General features: G+C 47.5%; 1 protein-coding gene across 3 annotated transcripts; it reads left to right on the forward strand.

Moving 5' to 3' along the window:
- The first annotated feature begins 342 nt into the window (after positions 1-342).
- On the forward strand, positions 343-20,888 carry TAF8 (TATA-box binding protein associated factor 8). 3 transcript variants are annotated; one of them, XM_019986055.2, is made up of 9 exons: positions 343-422; positions 1,207-1,363; positions 4,163-4,261; positions 4,584-4,646; positions 5,616-5,740; positions 8,978-9,125; positions 10,487-10,629; positions 17,083-17,222; positions 17,532-20,888. In XM_019986055.2, exons 1-9 carry the CDS (start codon positions 378-380, stop codon positions 17,542-17,544), a joined length of 933 nt encoding a protein of 310 aa, XP_019841614.1. In that variant the 5' UTR covers positions 343-377; the 3' UTR covers positions 17,545-20,888. The 3 variants fall into 3 exon arrangements, with proteins under 3 accessions (XP_019841614.1, XP_019841616.1, XP_070634081.1); XM_019986057.2 differs by lacking the exons at positions 17,083-17,222; positions 17,532-20,888 and adding an exon at positions 13,116-13,742; XM_070777980.1 differs by lacking the exons at positions 17,083-17,222; positions 17,532-20,888 and adding an exon at positions 12,002-13,102.
- Positions 20,889-26,017: the final 5,129 nt, after the last annotated feature.

Below are 26,017 nucleotides of genomic sequence, written 5' to 3' on the forward strand. Positions count from 1 at the left end.
GGTCACGTGAGCCGGGGTGGGGGTGGGGGTGGGGGAGGTCACCTTGCGGACCTCGCAAGGCCTCGGAAAGCTCCGCTGGGCGCGCGTCGCCCCGCCCCCTGGCTCCCGCCCCTCCCCGCCCCCTGGCTCCCGCCCCTCCCCGCCCCCTGGCTCCCGCCCCTCCCCGCCCCCTGGCTCCCGCCCCTCCCCGCCCCCTGGCTCCCGCCCCTCCCCGCCCCCTGGCTCCCGCCCCTCCCCGCCCCCTGGCTCCCGCCCCTCCCCGCCCCCTGGCTCCCGCCCCTCCCCGCCCCGCCCCCTGGCTCCCGCCCCTCCCCGCCCCGCCCCTTAACTACAAGTCCCGTCGTGCCCCGCACTCGCGCACATTACGCCAGGGCAAGATGGCCGACGCGGCGGCCACTGCCGGGGCTGCGGGCTCCGGAACGGTAAGGGCGGGAGGCAGTCGCTGGGCCGGAGCCGAGAGAGTCGGAGCATTCGGCAACTTTCCCCTTACCCTGGCTACGAACCCATACCCAGAAACCCAGCCCCACCCTGAACCCTACGTGGAGGAGGGTCTTTCAGGCCGTACGTGACTCTCCATCTCCCCCCCCCGCGCCATTCTCGAGACTTGGCAGCGGCCTCCGGAGTCGGTGGACCTGTGTACTGATTGGCCCGTTCTTTGTTGGAGGGGGAGGGGTTGGGAACCCGGAACAGCTCCTGATTGGTCCAGTGAGGCCGTTTTCGCCTTCTTATTGGCCCGCTAAAGTTGGGAGGGATTCCCATTTCAAAATAATTTAGGTTTCCTACTTTTTCTGTCGTCTTCTCAGCATCATGTGTTGTTTGTTGCTTTGACTCTCCTCGTTAGTGAAATGGTGTGGAGATGGGAAGAACGAGAAACAGAGATCACTTTTTTTCTGGGAGATGGGCACGAGTTCCAATCCCATCATGCATGTTTTTTCAGCTATATATTCTGAAAATCTGCTAAAATAGAAAAAACAGCCGCTTTGTGTTATGGAATTGTTAAGTGTTAGGTAGGCAGAAAGTTTGTCTCCGAATTTAGAGCCCCTAGGATGCTCAGTTACTGTTCATTTGGCCAAGAGCTATAAATCCAAAGTACCTGTAAGTATTTAGCAAAAGAACCTTTGCTTGCCAGTGACAGTATGTGAGCTCTAATTGCATCATTGTCCAGTGAATAAAAATGTTCTCTGTTTCTGGGCTGCTGATTCACAGAGATCAGGAAGTAAACAGTCCACTAACCCTGCTGATAACTACCATCTGGCCCGGAGGCGAACCCTGCAAGTGGTTGTGAGCTCCCTGCTGACAGAGGCAGGGTTTGAGAGTGCTGAGAAAGCATCTGTGGAAACATTGACAGAGATGCTGCAGAGCTGTAAGTACCAGGAAACGATAGGAAACAGTAGGCCTTCTTCCAGTCAAACATCTGTTCTGTGTCCTGCATCATGATAGTGTTGAAAAGGTTTAAGAAAAGGAAGGACACTGTTAAGCGACTAACAGGCTTTAGAATAAGATAGACCTGGGTGTAAGTTCTCACTCTGCCACTTAATAGCTTGGGTCAACCACTAAACTTCCTGAACCTCAATTTCCTTATGTGTGAAAAGGGGTAATAATTTGCACATTTTGGACTTTTGAGTATAAGTGAGATATATATGTAAAACAGTCAAAGCTGAAAATGTAAGCCCTCAATGACTTGTAGGTGGTGTTATTATTACTGTTTGTTCTCTATGCTCAAAGAATTTGCACTTTTATTGGAGAGTCAGGATTAAGTCCCATGAAATAGATGCCACACATTATATAATCAAATGCTATATTATGTGATACAAAGAGTGAGGGAGGATAAGTTTTACAAAATGGAAAAAAAAAAAAAAAACCCACCACTGCTTTTAAAAGAAAGTATCTTAAGATTTAGGAGCCTGGAATGGTCTCACACAGGGTTGTGCATAATCAGTGTATTTCCCTCTTTGGGCCTTGGGTAGGGAAGGGAAGGATGAGATGAGGGATGGGGCATTAAGGTGTTTTGGGAGGAATCAGCCCTGTGAATGGAAGTGAGAGAAAGGTTTAGGTAGAGAGGGAAAAGTTCAAACAAAGAATTGGCCAGCTCAGCAGGGAACCCTGGAGGGATTATTGCCCATCAGAGTTTCTGACAGTAGGCCCCCAAAGCCCTGCCTTTGTAGTCTTGATCAGTCATGGATGTGGGCTGCTCCAGGAAGGGTGTGATCTGGGGTGAGATGACTCTGCAGCTGATGTTTGGGACTTCAAAATACCAAATGTTTTCCTAAAGCAGCTATCTCAAACTCCTTTAGATTCTTAAATATTGAGGGTCCTAAGGAATTTTGTATACATGGGCTTTTTTTTATATAATATTCTCCCTTTTTTTTTTTTTTTAATTAAGCTCTTTTGGAGGCAGGGGCTGCTCTAGGTCTTTGTTGCTGCGTGCAGGCTTCCTGCAGATGCAGCGAGCAGGGGCTACTCTAGTTGCCGTGCATAGGCTTCTCATTGCAGTGGCTTCTCTTGTTGCAGATCACAGGCCCCAGGGTGCATGGGCTTTAGTCGTTGCAGAGTGTGGACTCGGTAGCTGTGGTACATGGACTGACTTGCCCTGCGGCATGTGGAATTTTCCTAGACCAAGGATTGAACTTGTATCCCCTGCATTGGCAGGTGGATTCTTAACCACTGGACCACGAGGGAAATATCAACATGGGCTTTATATAGAGAGATTTTGCCACATTAGAAAATGAAATTGAGAACATCCTAAAACAAGGATGCACATGGACACGTTCCATTAGCCAGCAAAGCCATGATGTCATCACAGGTGACATAGCCTCTGGAAAACATGACAGAGAGTGAAAGTGGAAAAAGTCAAAGAATGTCTCATTTTATTATGAAAATACTTAAGTCCACAGGCTTTTTGTGTTTGTGTAAAATGGAGCACAATTTCAGAATTTTCCTGAAACTGCTCATCCACCTCTGAAGCCCATTCATGGAGCCTAGCCTCCTGTTTCCCCTTTCCCCTGAGGGACTTCTGAGTGACTGAAAAAGAGGTTTCAGCTTCAGGTAAAAGAAAAAAAAAACTGACACCCAAATAATAAGACCTTTATTTATTTATTTTTTTGATGGCACAATATACATACCATAAAATTACGATTTTAATTACTTTTAAGCATTCAGTAGTGTTAAATATAGTCACAGTGGTGTCAGCCATCAGCACTGTCCATTTTCAGAACTTTACTTTTTCATGGTTCTGAACAGTAACTCTGTAGCCATGAACAACAGCCCCCTATCCCTCCTTCTTCCCAGCTCCTGGTAACCTCTAATCTAATTTTTGTCCCTATGGATTTTCTTTTTTTCTATATACCTCATGTAAGTGGAATCTTAAAATGTTTGACTGGTTGGCTTATTTCACTTAGCAGGATGTTTTCGAAGTTCATTCATGGGCTTCTCTGGTGGTCCAGTGGTTAAGAATCTGCCTTGCAATGCAGGGGACACGGGTTCAATCCCTGGTTCAAGAAGATTCCACATACCATGGGGCAGCTAAGGCTGTGAGCTCTAGAGCACATGCTCCACAATAAGACAGGCCACCACAGTGAGAAGCCCGCGCTCCACAGGGAGGAGCAGCCCTCACTCTCTGCAACTAGAGAAAGCCTCTGGGCAGCGACAAAGACCCAGCACAGCCAACAATTTAAAAATTAATAAGTAAATAAATATTTTATAAAAACACAGGAAACCTAGATGGGAGGGAGTTTAGAGGAGAATAGATACATGTATATTATGACTGAGTCCCTTTGCTGTCTACCTGAAACTGTCACAATATTGTTAATTGCATTGGCTATACTCCAATATAAAATACAAAGTTAAGAAAAAAACCAAAAAGTTCATTCATGTATCTTATATCAGAATGCCATTCCTTTTGAAGGCTGAGTAATACTCCGTTAAAGGTATAGACTACATTTTCTGGATCTGTTCCTCTGTGGATGGACGTTGGGTTGTCTCTCCCTTTGGCTGCTGTGAACAGTGCTGCTGTAAACATGCAGACGCAAGTGTCTGTTTGAGTCCCTGTTTTCCTTTCACTTGGGTATATACCTAAGAGTGGAGTTGCTGGCTCATATGATCGTTCTGTGTTTAACCATTTGGGAACTGAGAACAAGACTTTCTGCTTTTGATCCTTCCTTAGACATTTCAGAAATTGGAAGGAGTGCCAAGTCTTACTGTGAGCACACAGCCAGGACCCAGCCCACACTGTCAGATATTGTGGTCACCCTTGTCGAGATGGGTGAGTACATCTCCAGTTTCCATTTCTTTGGTGCAGCTGAGTTGGGAACATGAGAGAGAGAGAGGAGTCCCCAGGAGGCAGGCTGGTCTGCTGAATGTCCTTGAATCTCCTCGTGAGTCTCTGGTTTGCTTTCAGGTTAACAGTTATCACAAGAGGGTTCCTCTGAACCTCTGTAAGAGACCTCTTAACTCCTCTGGGGGACTCTGTTGGAGCTTCCTTTGAGTGGCAGCAAAGTCGGGAGTTTAAACTATTTCACCGCAGCATTACTTCCCCTTCCATGTTTAGTGGCCTAGGCAGTGATTTTTGTTTTCCTGTGTCTTAGGTTTCAATGTGGACACTCTCCCTGCGTATGCAAAACGGTCTCAGAGGATGGTCATCACCGCCCGTAAGTGACTGTGAACCAAGATATCCGATAGTGCTCAATTAATGCTGGTAGAGTGAAGTAATTGAATAGGGCAGGGACTGGTTATAGCTACTGCCTCACTGCAGGCTCCTTTCCATTATTTGGGGCTACCTACAGTGTAATCTTGATTTGGGCCGATGGAATTAGGTTGTGAAATTCATCTCGATGCTACTTGAGAAATATGAGAGTTCTTGTTCCTGCTTAGATCAAGAGTCAGTAAACTATGGGTACTGTGGCCCACCACCTATTTTTGTAAATAAACCTTTGTGGGTACACAGCCACATTTACTTATTACCTATGGTTGCTTTCTTGCTGTAATGGCAGGGTTCAGTAGTTGTAACAGACTGCATGACTTGCGAAACCTAAAATATTTACTTTTTGTCCCTTTATAGAAAAAGTTTGATGATCTCTGCCTTCGATACACTGAGCACCATAAACTGAGTTGGAGTAACTAGTTTGGGTTTATGGAACCTGGCAAGAATTCACTAGTTTGTTTTTGTTTCATCACTCTTTTCAGGCTGGCATCTTTTTAGGAATCTCTCACGGCAGCAGTGGAAGGTGCCGTTTTAATCCCCTCCTCACTTAACTTTCCCTGGCTCAGTGTTTGTCTTTGTCACTTGGGTTCTTGAAAAGAGCGAGCAGCCCACCTAACTTGCTTAGTTCCTCAGGCCTCTCGTTTACCTAGTTAACTTGTCACAGCCACCAACTCACCTACCTGAGAGGCACGCGGGCAGATTATTGTACATGGGAATGTCATCCCAGGTTAAGCAGAGGTTGGGGGCAGGGGTACCCTTTCAGGTCCTCAAGCCATTGAACGCCTTTTATTGGTAGAAGTACAAAGTGCCTGTTGCATAGAACACTGAGGTCCAGCGTTTATTTTGAGAAAAGGAGGGTTGGGTTAAAGACGCAAGACCTCTGGTGGAAGAGTAACCAGTCGTGACTCTGTTGCAGCTCCGGTGACCAATCAGCCGGTGACCCCCAAGGCCCTCACTGCAGGACAGAACCGACCCCACCCGCCACACATCCCCAGCCATTTCCCTGAGTTTCCCGACCCCCACACCTACATCAAAACTCCGGTGAGTGACAAGGGCATGCTAGAGGCTGTGACTGATGCAAAAGCAGACTCAATTCTACCTGGCTGTCAGACTGGAGTCCATAAGTTTATCGGTAACAGGGTAGTTCAGGACTCAGAATGTCTCTCCTCCAAAATGTCTCCAATTTGGCTATCTTCTGCACTTTGCTGGCAAAAATAGAGTTAACGAAGAAATTGAAGCTGGCACAATTTTGCCTCTCCCATCCAGACACAAAAGTCAGTTCGGTTGCTCAGTTGTGTCTGATTCTTTGTAACCTCATGGACTGCAGCATGCCAGGCTTTCCTGTCCATCACCAATTCCCGGAGCTTGCTCAAACTCAGGTCCATCAAGTTGGTGATGCCAACCATCTCAACCTCTGTCATCCCTTTCTCCCCACCGGCTTCAATCTTTCCCAGCATCAGGGTCTTTTCCACTGAGTCAGTTCTTCGCATCAGGTGGCCAAAGTACTGGAGTTTCAGCATCAGTCTTTCCAATGAATATTCAGGACTGATTTCCTTTACAACGGACTGGTTGGATCTCCTTGCAGGCCAAGGGACTCTCTCAAGAGTCTTCTCCAACACCATAGTTCAAAAGCATCAATTCTTTGGCACTCAGCTTTCTTTATAGTCCAACTCTCACATCCATACATGACTACTGGAAAAACCATAGCTTTGACTAGATGGACTTCTGTCAGCAAAGTAATGTCTCTGCTTTTTAATATGCTGTCTATGGTGGTCATAGTGCCTCTTCCAAGGAGCAACTGTCTTTTAATCTCATGGCTGCAGTCACCATCTGCAGTGATTTTAGAGCCCAAGGAAATAAAGTCTTTCACTGTTTTCATTGTTTCTGCATCTATTTGCCATGAAGTGATGGACTGGATGCCACGATCTTAGTTTTCTGAATCTTGAGTTCTGAGCCAACTTTTTCACTCCCCTCTTACACTTTCATCAAGAGGCTCTTTAGTTCTTGTTCACTTTCTGCCATAAGAGTGGTGTCATCTGCATATATGAGGTTATTGATATTTCTTCCAGCAATCTTGATTCCAGCTTGTGCTTCTTCCAGCCCGGCATTTCACATGATGTACTCTTCATATAAGTTAAAGAAACAAGGTGATAATATACAGCCTTGACGTGCTCCTTTCCCAATTTGGAACCAGTTTTTTGTTCCATGTCTGGTTCTAACTATTGCTTCTTGACCTGCATACAGATTTCTCAGGAGGCAGGTCAGGTGGTCTGCTATTCCCGTCTCTTAAAGCATTTTCCACAGTTTATTGTGATCCACACAGTCAAAGGCTTTGGCATAGTCAGTAAAGCAGAAGTAGATGTTTTTCTAGAACTCTTACTTTTTCAATGACCCAACAGATGTTGACAATTTGATCTCTGATTCTTCTGCCTTTTCTAAATCCGGCTTGAATATCTGGAATTTCACAATTCACATACTGTTGAAGCCTGGCTTGGAGAATTTTGAGCATTACTTTACTAGCATATGAGATGAGTGCAATTGTGCAATAGTTTGAACATTCTTTGGCATTGCCTTTCTTTGGGATTGGAATGAAAACTGACCTTTTCCAGGCCTGTGTCCACTGCCAAGTTTTCCAGATTTGCTGGCATATTGAGTGCAGCACTTTCACAGCATCGTCTTTTAGGATTTGAAATAGCTCAACTGGAATTCCATCATCTCCACCAGCTTTGTTCATAGCAATGCTTGCTAAGGTCCACTTGACTTCCCATTCCAGGATGTCTGGCTCTAGGTGGGGGATCATACTATTGTGGTTATCTGGGTCATGAAGATGGTTCTGGTTCTTCTGTGTATTCTTGCCATCACTGGTTAATATCCTCTAGATACAAAAGTACTTAGCCACATAAAGAAAAGACCTATTCCACAAAACATTGATAGTAATTCTTGGTTAGAGTGTAGCCAAGTGTTGTTTTGTGTATGCTTTTCTGGGTTTTCCAAATTTTCCATAATAGGTAAGAGTTATTTTTGAAATGGGGGTAAAAGTTACTTAAAACATACTTGGTGGGACTTCCTTGGTGGTCCAGTGGTTAAGACCACTGTTCCACTGCAGGGGCATGAATTTGACCCCAGGTCGGGGAGCTAAGATCCTGCGTCCCATGTGGCACAGCCAAAAAAAAAAAAAAAAAAGCTTGGTAATATGAAATGTAACTTATCATAGGAGAAAGCAGTGGCACCCCACTCCAGTACTCTTGCCTGGAAAATCCCATGGACGGAGGAGCCTGGTAGGCTGCAGTCCATAGGGTTGCTAAAAGTCAGACACGACTGAGCGACTTCACTTTCACTTTTCACTTTCACGCATTGGAGAAGGCAATGGCAGCCCACTGCGGTGTTCTTGCCTGGAGAATCCCAGGGATTTGTTTGCTCTTTTACGTGCATGTTGTAATGTAATTCCATATGAAAACAACGTACGTTGGAAGATTATCTGACCCTTTTTCAAGGTTCGGGAAACCTGTTGGCTCCTTTTTAGTGGCAACTACATGATAGCCTATGCTCTTGCATTTTTTGAAATCTTGGTTTAAATCTTGGTGGAATACGAAGTCACAGGTCTGATTCTAGGTTCAGTTTATCTTGAAACTTTAACAGCTCTCATAGTTGAAAAAGATACATTACAAAGATAGGTGGCATCTTAGGCTGTCCTTAATAAACCATAAGAGTAATTTTTTTTCATTCTCACCTACCAATTATTTGAAGAATTTTGTTAATTAAATTTCTAACTTTTATAATAAATGTCAAGCAGTTGTCTTAAAAATAATCGTAAGATCTTGCTTTTTAATGTTTTTTAACCAGAGTGTTCAGGATCTCGTCAAATTCTTCATTTGGGGAAGATTTCAAACATGTCAGAAAATCTTGTGATCACATTACACCAAGGGTCCTGGGTGGTCCCATCAGGGCTTGGAGGGGGTTAGAGGTGGACAATTCCCCATTCTCCCTTGAGGATACATTTCTTATGCCTGAGTCCAGCTGTCATGGGAGCTAAATGAAGGCCTAGGATCAATCACTATATAAATATTTGTACATTTCTTAATTTTTAAGATTCAAAGTAAATGTTAATGATAGTCTTATTGCTTTCTTTGTGCCCTTCCACCGCCCTTGGAGATCTCTGCTCTGGGTGACGGTAGAGGGTCATTTAAAGGGTGGGAGGACAGAGCAACAGCAAGGCAGGGACTCAAGAGCAGTGCGATCACGGGTATTTTCTCTGCGTCTTTGCTGCTCTCCCTTTAGACGTACCGCGAGCCCGTGTCAGACTACCAGGTCCTGCGAGAGAAGGCCGCGTCCCAGAGACGTGACGTAGAGCGGGCACTCACCCGTTTCATGGCCAAGACAGGCGAGACCCAGAGTCTTTTCAAAGATGACGTCAGCACGTTTCCACGTGAGTCTTTCCCCTCTGTGGACCCTGCCTTCTCCTTGAGGCATCGTCCTCTCTTCCCTCCCTCATTGTGGTTGGAAGAAACAAGTAAGCTTTGTCCTTATCTTGGGTGGAACTTGTTCTTCAGATTTCTGGCTCTTTTTTCCAGATCTTCAGGGCCTGTCCCTAACGATAACTCCAAAATAGTCATGACCTGTGTTGGAAGTGGGTGCTTGAGGTTCGTTGAGTTGAGGTCACCTCAAGGGTGACTGAGCCCTGGGCGTTGGAGAGGCTCATCCAGTGAGAAGGCAGCCCTGGTGGTAGAAGGACCTGGCGTCAGGGTCCAGGCAGTTACAGAGCCAGGCTTCACCTTCGTGGTATCCTCTCACAGGGCCCACCACTGAAGTTCTCATCTCAGCACTACCATTTCGCTCTGTGACCAAGTTCCTTCCTCCATCAGCCTCAGGGTTTCCCTAGGGGAGCGAGGGCGATGGGCTTGGATGGGTCAGCAGGCTCCTCGTGGATCTTCGCTGTGTTCCTGGCCATGGATCTACAGCAGCTAGGTTACTAAGTCCAGAAACTATGCTGATCACTTCCCTTCTGTTACCTCGTGAGCTCCTTGAGTGAACCTCTGAGTCAGGAACTATTTCCACTGCCCTTCCAAGAAGCCAAGGCTTCTAGAGAAAAGCAATGGAGTAATTTGCCGAAGGTCACATGGTGAGCAGATGGTATTCAGACCTAGTTCTTTCTGTGTGCAGGACCCACACCTGAGCCATGTTGAAAATAATCTTTGAGTGTCTCCTGTTAATTCTACCATAGAAGTATACACAGAGACTTTCCTTCAGTTTTTTTTAAACAGTAATTTCTCCTCAGCCTCATTGCTTTTTGGAAGAATTGGATTGCTCCTTTACCTGGAGTGCCCTCCAGCTCCATGGATATACTCCAGGCCAAGAGTTCTCAGGTCCACTGTCAGGACTTGGTCCTTCAGGCTGAAGGGATCCATATCTTTGCTCTAGTAATGAAGCTGAGGGGCTAACTGGCCTCGGGTATAAGATCACTAAGCTGATGCTTCGCTAGGATTCAGCCCCAGTCCTCTCTGGTGCTTGGTAAAAGAAGCTCTGAAGTCATATTGCCTGGGTTCATATCCCACTCTGCCACTTCCTGTGTGTTTGAGGGGGTCTCATAACCTCTCCATTCTTCAAGTTCCCCATCTGTAAGATGAGGCTGGTAATTTACTTGTTTAGTAAGGTGGAGATGAGGATTAAAGGTAACGTGTAAGTGTTACCTGGCCCATGGTGAGTGCCCCAGCGTGTGAGCCATCCCTGCCGCTGGGTGCTGCTCACTGATGTGTCGTAAGGCTCCTGGCCTCTCTTCCAATCCCTCAGTGATCGCTGCCAGGCCTTTCACCATCCCCTACCTGACGGCTCTTCTTCCGTCCGAGCTGGAGATGCAGCAGATGGAGGAGACGGATTCCTCGGAGCAGGACGAGCAGACGGACACAGAGAACCTCCCTCTTCACATCAGCCCGGTGGGTCCAGCCTTCCGTCTGCTTCAGCGCACCCCCCCACCCCCACCCCCGCAGTGCTGCTCACTGCCTGTCTCCCCAGGGGTTGGACAGGACCCCCTCAGTCTCTGGCCTCTTGTGAGGGACTTGCATGATGGGTCTGTGGTGATGTGATCTCTTGCTCCCTGGGGATTCGTTCAGTCATCCAGCAGATACTGAATGAGCCCCTGCCAGAGTCAGGCATGTGTCAGGTGCTGCGAAATTAGCAGAAGGCAAAATAGGCAAAACATCCTGCCCTCACGGAACTAAGGAAAAATGAGACCTTAGGGGACAGGAGTAGGTATGGGCCTGGGGGTGTGGTATTAGACAGGGTGAGTGAGAGGTGGATAGGTAAGCGAAGGCCTGAGGGAACAAGGCCTGCACTTTTCTGGGAGGGGAGCCTTCCCTGCAGAGGAAATGGCAGATGCAAAGGCCCCGAGGTGGGAACTGCTGTGTTGAAGAAGAGCAGAGGCCGTGGGGGTGACCAGGGGGACGCGAGTAAGAGGGGAGCAGCAGGGGACGGGGTCAGGGAGCTCCCGGGGCTCAGGTCTTCACGGTACACCAGCACTTGGGCTTTTTGTCGGTGAGATGGGAGCCGCGGGACCTGCTAAGCAGAGGTGGGTCTCGGGATGGGTGAGGTTGTGCAGTCGAGGTGGACTACGCAGGGTGAGGGCAGAGCAGAGCCCGCTCGGGAGGCTGGTGCAGGAAGCTGAGAGACGGTGGCAGAGAGAGAGACATGGTCAGGTAGATTATTTAGCCAAATTCTAGATAATTTTCAGAAAAGAACCGACTGATAGAGTGAATGTGAGAGAAAGAGAGTCAAAGACAAATGCAAGGTTTTTTGCCTGAACAGTAGGAAAGAAGGAGTTGCCTTCAGCCAAGAAAGGGGAGGTTTTGGGTGGAACAAGGGTAGCGGGGGAACCAGGAGTTGAGGTGAACATGAGGTAAGTTTGAGATGCTTATTATATCCGGGTGGTGAGATCAGGTAGGGGCCTCCCTAGTGGCTCAGTGCTAAAGAATCCTCCTGCCAATGTAGGAGCTGCAGGAGATGCAGGTTTGATCCCTGGGTCGGGAAGATGCCCTGGAGAAGGAAATGGCAACCTACTCCAGTATTCTTGCCCGGATAATCCTGCCCGGATAAACCCAGAGGAGCCTGATGGGCTGCAGTCTGTGGAGTCACAAAAAGTCATGGTGATGTCAGGTAGGAAGGTGTTTGGGCTCAAAGTGCAAGTCTGGGAGTCCTCAGCATGTAGATAGTGTTGAAAACCACGAGAGACCAGATGAGTGCCTAGGGAGCAATGAGGATAAAAAAGAGAAGTACCAGGACTGAGCCCTGGGGCTCTGCACTGTTCAGCAGGTGAGGAGACAAGGAGCCAGCCAAGGATGTGGAGAAGGCACAGCAGGGAAGGTGGCGCATCCTGGACGCCAAGGGAAGAAAGCTTCAGGAGGAGGAGAGTGATCCGCTTGATCTGCTTTGTCTGCACCTGTGGCTGGTTCCAGCCATGTGAGGACCGAAACTTTGTCCCTTAGATTTGGCAACGCCATTTCAGGAAGAATGAGAGCAAGTGAATTCAAAGAGAATGGGAGGAGAGAAACTGGAGTTAGTGAGTACAGACTTGTGTTGTTCTTCACAGTGGCAAGTAGTCCACAGGCAACTAAATCTAAATTGATGTAAATTAAATATAACAAAAAATTCAGTTCCTTAGTCACACCAGCTACATTTCTGTAGCCACCTGTGACTCCTGCTACCCTGCTGGGCAGTGCAGATACGAACAGTTAAATCATCACAGAAAATTCCATTAAATGTAGACTGTGATTTCAAGGAATTTTGCTGTGGTGGGAAGGAGAGAAATGGAGTGGTAACTAAAGGGAAAGAATTAAGGTCAGAGAGGTGTGACAAGATGCCTGTGCTGATGGGAGTGATCTGGTAAAGTGATTCAGGAGAGGAAAACATTTTGGAATGATGATCTTTGGTAGGGCAGGAATCCAGTACCCCAAAGGAGGGGTTAACCTGATTGTGGACTTTTCCCAGCCAGGATAGGAGACAAAGTGTGGACAGAGACAAAGGTTGAGGAGGGGAGTGTGCGCGTGGAAACTTGGGGGTGTTCCTTTCTGGTTATGATGTATTGTCCTCCGCAAGTAAGAGGGTAAGAGCCACTCTTATTTATGCATCAGGAGAGAAAGTTCCAAGTAGAGGCACAGACCTGCCAGAAGCTCTAATGCCTTTAAGGCTTATTGGACCCTAAGAGTGAGGTTGCCATATTCATCTGTCCTTTAAGGCTGGCCCTGGCTTTTAAGCAAGAGATGGCTCAGTGGTCGTAACCAGACTGAGGCTTCTCTGAGCTGTGAGGCCCCAGGTGGTAGCCCGCAGCCCTGGGATGCAGGTGGAGAGTGCCAGTTCTGACTCTAGTTTATTGACAGTCTCCCTTGCCTGATCACATATCTCTTTAATATTGAATTATTCCTTTCAGAATTAGGGCTGGCGGCCCGTGGCTTTACGTAAAGCAGAGGAGCTTGTTATCCTACGCTTCTGGTTTGGACTCTGTTAAGTCGGTCTAAGATATGGTGATTGGGTCATGGACTAAGATGAGGTTCACCTTATGAGAAGGAGGAATCTTCTAAACAAGCATCACAATCCCTTTGTAAGTAAGCTCAAGAGCTTGCAGTTGAGTTACTTAACACCCTGGGGAGTGACTTAGGTGAGGTCATGGCAGTGAGTGCAGCGAGGCGGACTGGATGCCAGGAGCTGCCTGAGGACTTCAGGATCCCTGGAGGCCAAGCCAGACAGCAAAGAGTAAAAAGACCTGAGCCTTGGGAGTCAGACTGGCCTGGCTGCAAATCCAGACCGGGCTGCTTTCCACTACGTGATGTTGGTTGCCTGACCCAGCATCTGAGTCTGTTTCCTTACAAATGAGAATGCCTACTTCAAGGGGAAGTGAGGAACCTGAGATAAAATCAGCTCATCTATGTTGGGTGCTTGGCATACGGCAGCCCAAGGCACCCCTGCCCACCCCCTCCCCACCCCTGTTGTATGGCCATGTGCTCTTCTGTACAGAACAGAGAAATAAAAATCTTCAAGAGAAGGATTCCAGCAACAATTTTTGGACGATCAATTGGGCTTGTTATTTTGTTGGACTGGCAACAATCAAACATTTAAAATCCGGAATGTACAAAAAGATGTGTGGTGACCCTCTTTCACTCTCCCTTTCCCTCCTACAGAGCAGCCAGCATCACCACTCTCTTGTGAATCCTTCTAGAGACTTTGTTTGAATTTATTTTTTTGGCCATGCTGTGCAGCACGTGGGATCTTACAGTTCTCCGACCAGGGAGCAAACCTATACTCCCTGCATTGGAAGTGTGGAGTCTTAACCACTGGGCTGCCGGGGAAGGCCTTAGAGATGCTTTTTAATTGTTGTTTTGAACATACGCAGCAAATTGCAGTTTTTACCCCTTGCTTTCTTCCCTTGTGGAGCTACTTGGCGGTCATTCCACATCCTTGTATGCGGAGCTGTTTCGCCCCTCCCTATAGTTCTACCCTCTTGTGTGGACTTTACAAGCCAGTCCCCTGTGGATGTTAGGTTATTTCCTGTCTTTATACAGACATTGTTAACAAGGAGTTCACTAACTGGTGTTTTAACGTGTTCTTTTATCTGTGGAGGACAAAGCTCTCACGGACTGTTGCTAGGTAGTTACTTTGTTGAGCTTGGTTCTAGTTTCTCTATCTAGGAACATGAAGGGGCTCTTCATTTTAAATTGGTGTATCAGATGATTATTTTCTCGTACATTCGAACCAGCTGCCGTCTGCAGGCAATCCCAGTGCCTCACCCTTTACTCTTTTCTGAACAATATACCATTCACTAATTCAACAAGTATTTACTTAATACCTGGTAGGTGCCAGACATTGTTCTGGGTGCTTGGGACACATCAGTGACCAGCACAAAGACAACCGCTGCCTCTTGGCAGCCCGTGTGTTGGCAGTGGGGGCTTGACCATGAAGCGTAACACGTAAATCCGTCACTGTATCGTATGTTAAAGATGAAAAGTGCTCTGGGTGCAGGCGGGGGCACTGAGTAGGGAAAGATCCAGGGTAAAGCTGGAGGTTTCCGTTTTACGTAGGGTGCTCAGGGTACACATCATAGGAAAGGTGACATCCGAGCCGTCTTGAAGGAGGTGAAGGATTGAGCCTTGGGCTCTCTGGGGCAGTGTCCTGGAAAGGGAACAGTAGGAAGGCGAGAGGGGCTGTGACTGAGGCCGGTGGGATGGGCGTGGGGGAGAGGAAGAGGGAGAGGTCAGGTCAGGAAGGGCCTTGTGAGCAGTGTGAGGAGCTGTCTTCCAATTGGGTGAAGTGGGAGTCATGAGAGGATGTGGGGCGGAGGAGGGGCAGGTCTGAGTTGCTCCAGGGAGCATTGGCCGTGCTGGTGACCACGGGCAGGCAGAGGATGGACTGTGACGGGATGGCTGTTAGGAGGCGGCTGTCCATCCAGGTGGGACACAGCAGGGGGTCCTACCAGGGGGTTCCACTAGAAATAATAGAAGTAGATTCTGCCTGTATTCTGAAAGTAAGGCCGAGAAATTTTCCTAACAGATTGGCTGGGGGATATATCAGAGAAAGAAGAAAAGCAGGCATGACCGGATTTTGGGGCTTGGGCCAAGGGGAGAATGGAGCTGCCATCACCTATGGCAGTGGGAGGAGCTGCTTGTGCTCGGGGTTGTTTCAGGCACATTGAATTTGAGATGCCTGGAGATGGCAGGTGGTAGAGTGACAGTGGCCGTGCAGGCCTGGAGGTCACGGGAGAGGTGACAGCTGGGTAGGTTCAAGTGGGAGGTGTTGCCATGGAAATGGTGTTGGAACCCGAGGCTGGAGGCAGCACCCTTGGGTGCCTGGGGTTCACACAGAGCATACACATTGCCTGAGTCTGGCCTTTCTGAGCCCAAGTCACTCCTGACAGTCCTTTTTACTCCCACCTTTTCTTTACAAATCTCAGTTTAGTTACTTTATTTCTTTCATCTACTTCTATCCCTGATGACAGCGTCCTCTGCCCTGCTGTCTTCTGACAGCGCCATCTCCTGCTTGAGGTCAGATCCTCTTTTGCCTCAAGTTATACAACAGCTGACCTGGTGGCTCAAATGGTAAAAAATCTGTTTTTAATGCAGGAGACCCCGGTTTCATCCCTGGGTCAGGAAGATCCCTTACAGAAGGAAAAAGCAACCCACTCCAGTATTCTTGGCTGGAGAATCCCATGGACAGGGGAGCCTGGTGGGCTACAGTCCACGGGGTTGCAAAGAGTCGGACACAACTGAGTGACTAACACACGCAGACCAGGAACCTCAGTGACGGAGCCTTTGGCCTGTCACCAGGGGGTGCAGCCCAGCCAGCAGCTTCTGGTCACTTACTGCCACTTGGGCCTGAGTCCTTCGTGTGATTCCCCCCAACGCCTCTCCTGCAGCTTCTGCTCATTTTAAAGAACTTGGAAAATAGAGAGTGTAAAAAAGGAAGGGAAAATCAGCCACCCGTATTTCCAGAAGCAGTTTGTAAAACTTCAGCATCATCGCTGTTTTCTATGTCTGCATCCCATTGTGCTTTAAAAAAAAAAAATCTTCAAGATCGTATTGAATATACTCAAACGTATAAACTTTTCTCCAAAAATCACTTTTCTTGAAAAATGAACAGTGAGAGGCCTGATCCACGGGCCACATGTGGAGGTGGTGGATGACATTCCCATGTTGGTGCCTTCGTGGGAGCTCTCAGGGCTCCAGCAATTTCCGGCCTTCGCTGGGATATGACCATTGGCACCACGTTGCAAGTACCAGATGCTTGAGAATTTGTGGGGAAGGAGATCATGATTTACATGAAGTTAGCTCCAGGAGGGGCTCCGTGCACACGATCTGTTCTGGTCCGGTACCTCTCAGTCCTGCAGGGGACCGAGGGCCCCTTCTCTCTCTCTCTAAGTTTTAAAAAGTATTTATTTGATTGCGCTGGGGCTTCCTTGTGGCACTCCGGATCTCTTATCTTTGTTGTGGCATGTGGATTCTAGTTCCTTGACCAGAGATTGAACCTGAGCCCCCTGCCTTGGGAGCGAGAAGTCTTAGCCACTGGGCCACCAAGGAAGTCCCACTTCTCTTTTTCTTTATGTCCCCACAGGCTGAAGCATCTGACTTGTGGTCCCTGACTCCCTGCCCCCCCAGCTCTCTGTCCCCTTCCGACTCCTGTCCCTGCCTTCTCAGGATCTTGTGTTCTGTGCTCCACTGTGTCACCTGGCACTCCCGCCTTCCTCTGATCGCAGCCACTGCCTGGCCTCCTCTGGGGCAGAGAGAGGCCCATTAGCCCAGCTTCTGATTTCTCAATGAGAAGGGTACTTGTAGTGGTTCTTAGCCGCAGGCATGATCACTTTCCTTATGCTGCTGGTTGTTTTGCTTTATTTCGGCTTTTGCTCAAAGGATGATTCTGGAGCCGAGAAGGAGAACACCTCTGTTCTGCAGCAGAACCCCTCCTTGTCGGGGAGCCGAAATGGGGAGGAGAGTATCATCGATAACCCCTATCTGCGGCCCGTGAAGAAACCCAAGATCCGCAGGAAGAAGTGAGTTGGAGGCTGGGGTGCAGAGACGCCTCCCCGTCCAACCGAGGTGGTCTTCTCTGCTCCTGGGCAGAAAAGAGAGGCTCATGGTGGGTCTGAGCCTTGGGCAGAGCTACTTGGGTGACAGGAAGTGGTCCCCCCCTTCCTCTCCATCCTCGTTTCCTGCACGTACCTCTTTCTTGTTGCATGGAGGTTGAGCATCCTGCAGTCCAGGGACCAACCCGCACAGCCCAGCAGTTTTTGTTCCCCTCACCAGAAGGAGAGCTGGTGGGGCCCCGCCAGGTGGGCTCCAAGGATTCCTCTTCTTTCTAGGTCCCTTTCCTGAGCTGAGAAGGAAGCCTGCCTTGTACACAGGTGTGGATGCCACCCTCCTGGGCGAGTTAAAGCCACTCGAGGGAAGAGGAAGGTGGTCGTCTCGGGTTGAGCCAAGGCTGTGGGGTGTGAACCAGGCGTGATTTTAGTAGCCAACTCTATTACAATTACCTATTCTCGCTGGATTTTTGGGTTGATGAAGAAATGATGAGACTTTTAATCAGCTGGCCATACCATGGGGTACAGGAATGGTGAATTCATTTATAATCATGGAACTTGATTCTTTGAAACCTGGGAGACGAGAGAAGGTAGCAGAGAGAAAGGGCTCTCTGCCTGCTGTGCTCGTTGCCAGAAAGACGGTGTGCTTAGTTTGTGTTTCAGGATATCTGGACCCTTTCCTTGGCCAACAGTTTGTGGCACCAATTTATCATCCTAGAAACTCCTTATTTCTCTGCTTGCCTGGGCTGCAAGTGCCCTGTTGATTTGGTTGAAGGTGACTTGCCCTTTTTCAACATGTTGGAAGCAGGAGGCTCACCCATTGCAGCCTCATTGTAGGGCCAGCAGGAGTCAGGAGGCGTGACCAGATGCCTTCATGGGGAGGAGAGTGGAAGACAGCACTGACTCTCATCAGCATCTGATGCAAACTCCCTGAGGCAGGGTAGTGCCCTCTCCTGAGAGGTTTATCATTTACTGTCCTGTCATGGAACATGTGCCTGGGAACGACCAAGTTCTGCACCATCCTGGGAAAAGAGATTTTTCTTTGGCAAGACCCTACATCAGTGGATGTACTATGCTATGATTTGATAGCAGAATCATTGATTTTATACAATAGGAAAAGGATCGATGGGACTGGGAGGTGGTAGGGATGAGATTTTGAAGGCCGGGCTTGGCCATATGGTCCAAAGGCTGAGAAACCTGGCAGGTCTGCTGGAGGCTGGCATGGATAGAAGGCCATGTGCCCACCTTACGGCAGAAGTGGGCCAAGAAGAACCCGCATGTCTGAATCTGCCCAAGCTCTTTGCCTCTTCATCCTTGATGTGCCTACAAACCAAGAAAGGAAGATGCTGGGCAAGCTGATACCTTTGGCTGGTCTCCAAAGGAAAAGGTTTTCAAACTTAAGTCTGAGGAAGAGAAATGCCAGTGAAACTTGGAAGTTAATACCCAGAAAACACGAGGCCCTGGGTAAAGTCCTTAGGTCCATCCTGAGCTCCCCTGATACTCAGCCTCCACAGTCATCTCTTAGTCTTCCATCCTTTTGGTTGAATTTGAAAACTCAAAAAGCCTGGCAGCCTGCTAACAGCAGGCAGCAGGCTCCATGTGCTGGCCTCACTATTCTCTAAACACATCATCCCACTGGCTAGAAGGAAAGTGCTGCTATCAGTAACTGAACAAGGGAAGCAGAATGAGAAAATCAGATTCCCCAGCTCTAGACCAAATAAGAGTTTCCCCCGTCTGTAGTGACCTGAAACCCTTCCAGTTATAGTCGTCAGATCGGACCTGTGCTGACCCCTTCCAAGCTTGTCATTTGGCTCTTTGTTAAGTTTAAATACAGTCCCAGGGTCGAGCCATGGCAGGTACAGGGAAAACTTCCACTTCTTGGAGTGGTCATTCCAGCAGTTTCTCCTGATACTTCCCAAAAAAGCCCCTGTTGATGCTGTAATGCTGAGTGATGAGGTGAAATTTGGAAAAGAATTGCCCTTCTGCTGTTGAGACTTCAGAGGCCATGCTGCTCTAATTCTGTCCTGAACGAGACACTGGGATATGCTTGGACAACCTGAAACTTTGACCCAACTCTTACTGTGTAAAAACTGCATGATCCTCACTGTATACTTATAAATGTTTATTTTTTATAACTTTGGGAGAATGCGTGGAGGGAAAAAGTAGTCAATGAAATCAGATTAAGCATGTGATTTATGAGCTCTTAATAAAAGGTCATGGCACCCCACTCCAGTATTCTTGCTTGGAAAATCCCATGGACGGAGGAGCCTGGTAGGCTGCAGTCCATGGGGTTGCGAAGAGCCGGACACGACTGAGCGACTTCACTTTGACTTTTCACTTTGATGCATTGGAGAAGGAAATGGCAACCCACTCCAGTGTTCTTGCCTGGAGAATCCCAGGGACGGGGGAGCCTGATGGGCTGCCGTCTATGGGGTCGCATAGAGTCAGACACAACTGAAGCGACTTAGCAGCAATAAAAGGTCATAATAAACTTTGTGAATGAAACAATTACAAGCATTGAACTCAATTTGTATGGAAAAGTTACAGCATTGAGTAAGGCTGTGTAAGTTAGGCTTAGTCCTAAACTAAATAGTCTAAAATTTTTTATTTGGAAGTCTGCAAACACAAAACTAGTGTTTTCCCTATGTATTATTCACCCAGCTTCAACATTTAGCAACATCTTTTCAATTCTGTTTCATCTATGTCTTCTACTGTTTTATTTTTTTAATTACTAGAATATATTTTAAAACAAACCTAAGAGCTGTATCATGTAATCTGTAAATATGTTGTTATGCATCTCTAATAGACTCTTTAAAGTTTTTTTTTCAGGTAATTACAGATTGAGAGGATGTTACCCCCACTCCAAAAAAAAACGTTTTACCAGGGAGGTTACTGGTAGCATCTCAAATAACTAATATCAAACCCAAGAAAATGACATTGGTACAATCCACAGAGCTTATCCAGATTTCACCTTTGTGTGTGTGTGTGTAATTCTATATAATTATGTTGTGTAAATTCACAGTCAAGATATCTAACATTGGGGAGCAGGCAGGGATAAACTGGGAGGTTGGAGTTGACATACGGACTACTACAGATGAAAAAGAGGACTTCCCTGGTGGTATAGTGGATAAGAATCCACCTCCCAACGCAGAGGACGTGGGTTTGGTCCCTGGTCTGGGAAGTATCCACAGGCAGAGGAGCAACTAAGCCCATGTGCCAGAACAAGAGTAGCCTGAGCTCTGGAGCGTGCAAGCCCCAACTGCTGAGCCCACGTGCTGCAGCTGCTGAACCCTGAGCACCCAGAGCCTGTGCTCGGCGACGAGAAGCCGTCGCAGTGAGAAGCTCGTGCACAGCAACGAAGATAGCCCCCGCTCGCCGTAACTAGAGAAATCCTGCATGCAGCGACGAAGACCCACTGAAACCAAAAAAAAAAAAAAAAATCACCATCAAAGTTATAGATAACTAGTAAGGACCTACTCTATAGCACAGGGAACTCTACTCAATACAGTGACCTATATGAGAAAAGAATCTAAAAAAGTGGAGATATGTATATGTATAACCGATTCACTTTGTTGTATAGCAGAAACTAACACGACATTGTAAATCAACTTGCCCCAATAAAGTTTTTTTAAAAATTCAGAGCATTCTCATAACCATAAAGTTCCTTCATGTTGTCTTCTTATAACCATATCCACCTCTCACATCTTCCCCATCCCTACCCTCCGGCAACCACTGCTCTCCTTTCTCCATTTCTTTAATTTTATGTTTAAAACATCACATAAGTGGAATTGTGAGGTTTGTAACCTTTTGAAATTGGCTTTTTCACTCAGCATGAGGAGTGAGAGCCGTCCAGGTGGGTGTGTGTCAGCTCCGCTATTGCCGAGTGGTGTTCCAGGTGTGGATGTACCGTGTTTGTTTAACCATTCGGCTGTTTCCAGTTTGGGGCTCTTACGGCTAAAGCAGCTGTGAACAGCTGTGTATAGGTTTTTATGTAAACATAGGTTTTCATTTCTCTACAAACACCCAGTAATGCAACCACTGGGTCCTATGGTAACTGTATGTTTCATTTAAAAAAACAACTAACTTCCACAGGGGCCTGTATCATTTTGCCTTCCTACTGGCAATGTATGAATAAGCCAGTTTCTCCACAGCCTCACCAGTATTTGATGTTATCATTTAAACAGTTGTTTTAGCCCTTCTGATAGGCATGTGATAACACTCACTGTGATCTTACTTTGCCTGTCCCTGATGGCTAGATGTTGAACACGGTTTCATGTGCTTTTTGCTGTCTGTGTATCTTCTTTGGTTAGTTACTCATTTAAATCTTTTGTCCATTTTCTAACTGGATTGCTTCTTTGTTTTTAGATTTCTTTATGTATTCTGGATACAAGAACTTTGTCAGACATGTGGTTTGTAAATACTTTTTCACACTCTGTAGCTGGTCTTTTCATTTGCTTCACAGGGATCTTTTGGAGAGCAAAAGTTTTTAATTTTCATGAAATCCAATTTATTTTTTCTTTTATAGATTGTTTCTGTTGACAGGCCTAAAACCTCTTTATTGAGCCCTAAGTCCTGAAGATCTTTTTCTATATTTTTTCTAATATTTTAATAAATACATGTTTTATGTTTTAGGCCTTGATCTATTTTTTTTTTATTTTTTATTGAAGGATAATTGTTTTATAGAAGCAGTCATAGATATACATATATCCCCTCCCTTTTGAACCTCCCTCGCATCTCTCACCCCTTCCCACCCCTCTAGGTTGATACAGAGCCCGGGTTTGAGTTTCCTGAGCCATACAGCAAATTCCCGTTGGCTGTCTATTTTACATATGGTAATGTAGGTTTCCATGTTACTCTTTCCATACATCCCACCCTCTCCTCCCCCTCCCCATGTCCATAAGTCTAGTCTCCATGTCTGTTTCTCCATTGTTGCCCTGGAAATTCTCCAGTACTGTTTTTCTAGATTCTGTATATATGCATTAGAATACAATATTTGTCTTTCTGACTCACTTCACTCTGTATAATAGGTTCTAGATTCATCTGCCTCATCAAAACTGACTCAGATGCATTCCTTTTACTCAGTGGCTGAGTAATATTTACTCAGTATTACTTAGTGGCTGAGTAATATTCCATTGTGTATATGTACCGCAACTTCTTTATCCATTCATCTGTCCATGGACATGTAGGTTGCTTCCATATTCTAGCTATTGTACATAATGCTACAATGAACAATGGGATACATGTGTCTTTTTCAATCTTGGTTTCCTCAGTGTATATGCCTAGGATTGGGATTGCTGGGTCATATGGTGGTTTTATTCCTTGTTTTTTAAGGAATCTCCATACCGTCTTCCATAGTGGCTGTATCAATTTACATTCCCACCAACAGTGCAAGAATGTTCCCTTTTCCCCACACCCTCTCCAGCATTTATTGTTTGTAGACTTTTTGATGATTAGGCTTTGATCTATTTTGATATACTTTTTATGAAGTTGGGGTTTAGGTTGAGTTCACTATTTTGCCTGAGGATGTCCAACTGATTCAGTTACCCTTTGTGGAAAAGTTACCCTTCTTCCACTGAATGATGTTTGTGTCTTTGTCAAAAATTAGGTTTCTGTATGGGAGTGGTGGCTCAGATGGTAAAGAATCTGCTTGCAACGCAGGAGACCCTGGTCAGGAAGATCCCCTGGAGGAGGGCACGGCAGCCCACTCCAGTATTCTTGCCTGGAGAATCCCATGGACAGAGGAGCCTGGCGGGCTAGTCCATGGGATCGCAAAGGGTCAGACACGACTGTGCAACTAGCACTTTGACTTTCACCAGGGAAGTACCCTGAACAGTGATTTTATAACATCCTCCCATATCCAGTTCATACTCAAATTTTTCCTATTATCTCAAAGATGTTTTTATTTTTTAATCGTTGGCTGGTTTGAGTCAGGACCAAAATAAGATCCACACGTTGCCCGAGGTTTTCATATATCCTAAGTGTACGACAGTCCCTCCCAGCTCTGGCCTGGGGATGAGGGTGCTGGGCAGGTCCTTTTCTTCTTTTCTGATCATGAGGCAGTTAAATAAGGTGGAAAACTAATAACAAAGTGGCCTGGTTTGGGGGGTGGGTGGGACAACCCTAAATGGAACTAGCCTTCCTGAACTTTGATTTTCTGGAATCTTAAGTTGCTCAACTTAATGGTGGTGGTTCCGTAAAACAAGACTCAGTGACATTTATTTGTATTTATGGCTCTCCCACAACCTACCAAGTGTGTGTGCACACGTGCTCAGTTGCTTCAGTCATGTCCAACTGTTTGCAACCCTATAGACTTGTAGCCTACCAGGCTCCTCTGTCCATGGGATTTCCCAGGCAAGAATACTGGAGTAGATCGCCATGCCCTCCTCCGGAGGATCCTCCCTACCCAGAGATTGAACCCAGGTCTCCTGCAATGCAGGCGGATTCTTTACCCACTGAGCCACCTGGGAATCAGCTGTGAGATGGAGGGCAACTCCCTAAATGTCCAAATCAGTTTCCATAAAATGGATAATGATGATGCCTCATCAAGAAGATTTAAGGAGAACATCTGTACCTGTGGTTTGTAACTGACAATGTTACTCATTTGCCAAACTGTTTTCCTCTCTGTTGCTTTAAAAATGACATACAAGCTAATACTAAGAGAGAACTTAATGCTGGTCAGTCACTATTGTGTTTTCCACATATGGACTCATTTAATCCTCACAATCACCTCAAATGTAGATGTCCTTACTGTCCCCACTTGGAGTGGAGACCCTGGAGGCCCCAGAGCTCCGAAATACCTCAGTCTGCCTGGCTGATAAGGAGCAGAGCTGGGGTCCTGCCCGCAGACATCCCGTTCAAGTCCACGCTTGTTAACCTTTCATGCTCTTGCTTCACGGCCACAGGATTCTGTTCCTCAAAGGCGTTGCCACTACTGTGTGCCACGTGGGTCCACCCGCACACACACCCACACTGTCCCTGGGAGCTGGAAATGAAATCAGTTGCAGAGAGTGTTGGTGAGGCTTCTAGTCACTGTTATTCTTTCCTTGACGGAGTAGATGTCAGGTTTACCAAAGTTTTTATCAAGGATTTTGAGTGGTTCCTGAGTAATGGCTCGGTAACAGATCTGTAAGGAGACATAATTCCTGGTGTGTGGAGAGTGTGAGTCTTGTCAAGGGACACGCCACAGGCGTGTCCCCCTATCACTGCCCCTTGGGGCCCCTGGCAGAGATGGGCTGGAACGACTTTTGGTCTGACCCAAAGTGGTATTTCTGCTGGGTTAAACAGTATGTTCCAACCTGAGTTAGGCTGCTCTCACAAAAAGTCCCCCAAATAGAGTCACTTAAGACAGACTGTATGCCTTCTGTGAAAGTCGGGGTGGGTGTTCCAGGCCGGCTTGCCAGCCTGATGATATCAAGTCGCCGTCAGTCTCATGGCTCCCCCATCACCTCAGGTGACGCTCACGTCTGTGCGCTGGAAGACAGCTGCCACCCCTTCTGCAGGGTCCACATTCCAGTGGGGAGGAGGGGAGGGGTGGAAGCATGTGTGTGAAGGGAGCTCGGAGCCCAGAAGCTGCCCCCCTCCCAAGCCCTGCCAAGTTGCACAGCAAGTGAGGAAATGGGGCTCTGTGTCTAGGACAAATGTGGGAGGCTTGTCAGCAAGGAAAGAATGGATTTGGCAGACAACCGGCTGTCTCTGACACAATGAGGGTTAGGACACGTGCCCGGGAGGGCTTTGGTGGGACAGGCAGCAAACCCTTCTCCAACAGTGGCTGCACCTGACTTGGCACCGTCAGCTCCCCGAGCCGGTCCAGAGGTGGCAGAAAGATGCTCCTCAAGGATGCGGCCCTCAGCGAGCTCTAGCCCGGCCTCGCTTCTCACAAGTGGCCTGCTGACTGCCCCTTTCTTCAGAGTCGTTCCTTTGGCTCCAGAACATTGCCCCTGTCTCCTGACAGTGTTCCCTCTTGGCCTCCCTTTTCTTAGCTGGCTCTTATTCCCCTCCCCGACCACCCAGCTGGGTGTGATCCCAGACCACCCTTTGCTTACACAGAACGTGGCTCATCTGCTCTTCCACCCCCGGCTGTCACCACGCCGCAAGTCCTCAACATCTGCCTGTGGCTCTCCACTGAGCTATCCGGTTATACCTTCAAAACAACAGGTAGGTTGGATTTTATTCACTCACCCCCCCCCCCCACACACACACACAAACCACTTCCGCTCCCCAGCTCTCCCACTTCATGCAGAAGTTATTACAGAATAAGTGAGGCCAGTAGCAGCCGGGCCCAGAGTACTTACCTTGGGCCAGGACCACTGGCTTTGCAGCATCATCTCATCCTCCAGATGGTCTGGACTCCTCATCCTTCATCTGCATTTGATCGCTCACCGGTTTCTGCCACCTCTTCCTTCCCTGCCTGCTGGAGGCTGCAGCAGCCTCCTTGCTCATCCCCACGTGCCCCCCCCTCCACCCCAGGCTTTCTGTAAGCTCTTTCTGTAAGCTCCACCGTTGTCATCCCCGCCCCGACTCCTGCACTAGACTTGGAAGTTCATCCCTACCACTCTGCATGAAACTTCCAAACTGCCCAACCTGGCTTTCCAGGTCCTCTGCCAACTCAGTGTTTCTTTTGGATAACTCATGTATCTTTCATTTATCTGACAAGTGTGGATCTAGAGCCTTTTATGTATGTCAGGCACGGCGCCGGGCTCTAAAGACACCAGAGTGAACAAGACATGGACACTGCCCCTGGGGAATCCGTTCTAGTGGGAAGACATACA

The sequence above is a fragment of the Bos indicus genome, chromosome 23, assembly GCF_029378745.1.
Source record: "Bos indicus isolate NIAB-ARS_2022 breed Sahiwal x Tharparkar chromosome 23, NIAB-ARS_B.indTharparkar_mat_pri_1.0, whole genome shotgun sequence".
Classification (NCBI taxonomy): domain Eukaryota; kingdom Metazoa; phylum Chordata; class Mammalia; order Artiodactyla; family Bovidae; genus Bos; species Bos indicus.

Excerpts from the sequence above, each read along its gene's own strand:
- TAF8 (XM_019986055.2), top strand. The coding sequence starts at position 378 with ATGGCCGACGCGGCGGCCACTGCCGGGGCTGCGGGCTCCGGAACG. Across the intron at positions 1,364-4,162 it reads GACAGAGATGCTGCAGAGCT|ACATTTCAGAAATTGGAAGG; the intron begins GTAAGTACCAGG and ends ATCCTTCCTTAG. Across the intron at positions 4,262-4,583 it reads GGTCACCCTTGTCGAGATGG|GTTTCAATGTGGACACTCTC; the intron begins GTGAGTACATCT and ends CCTGTGTCTTAG.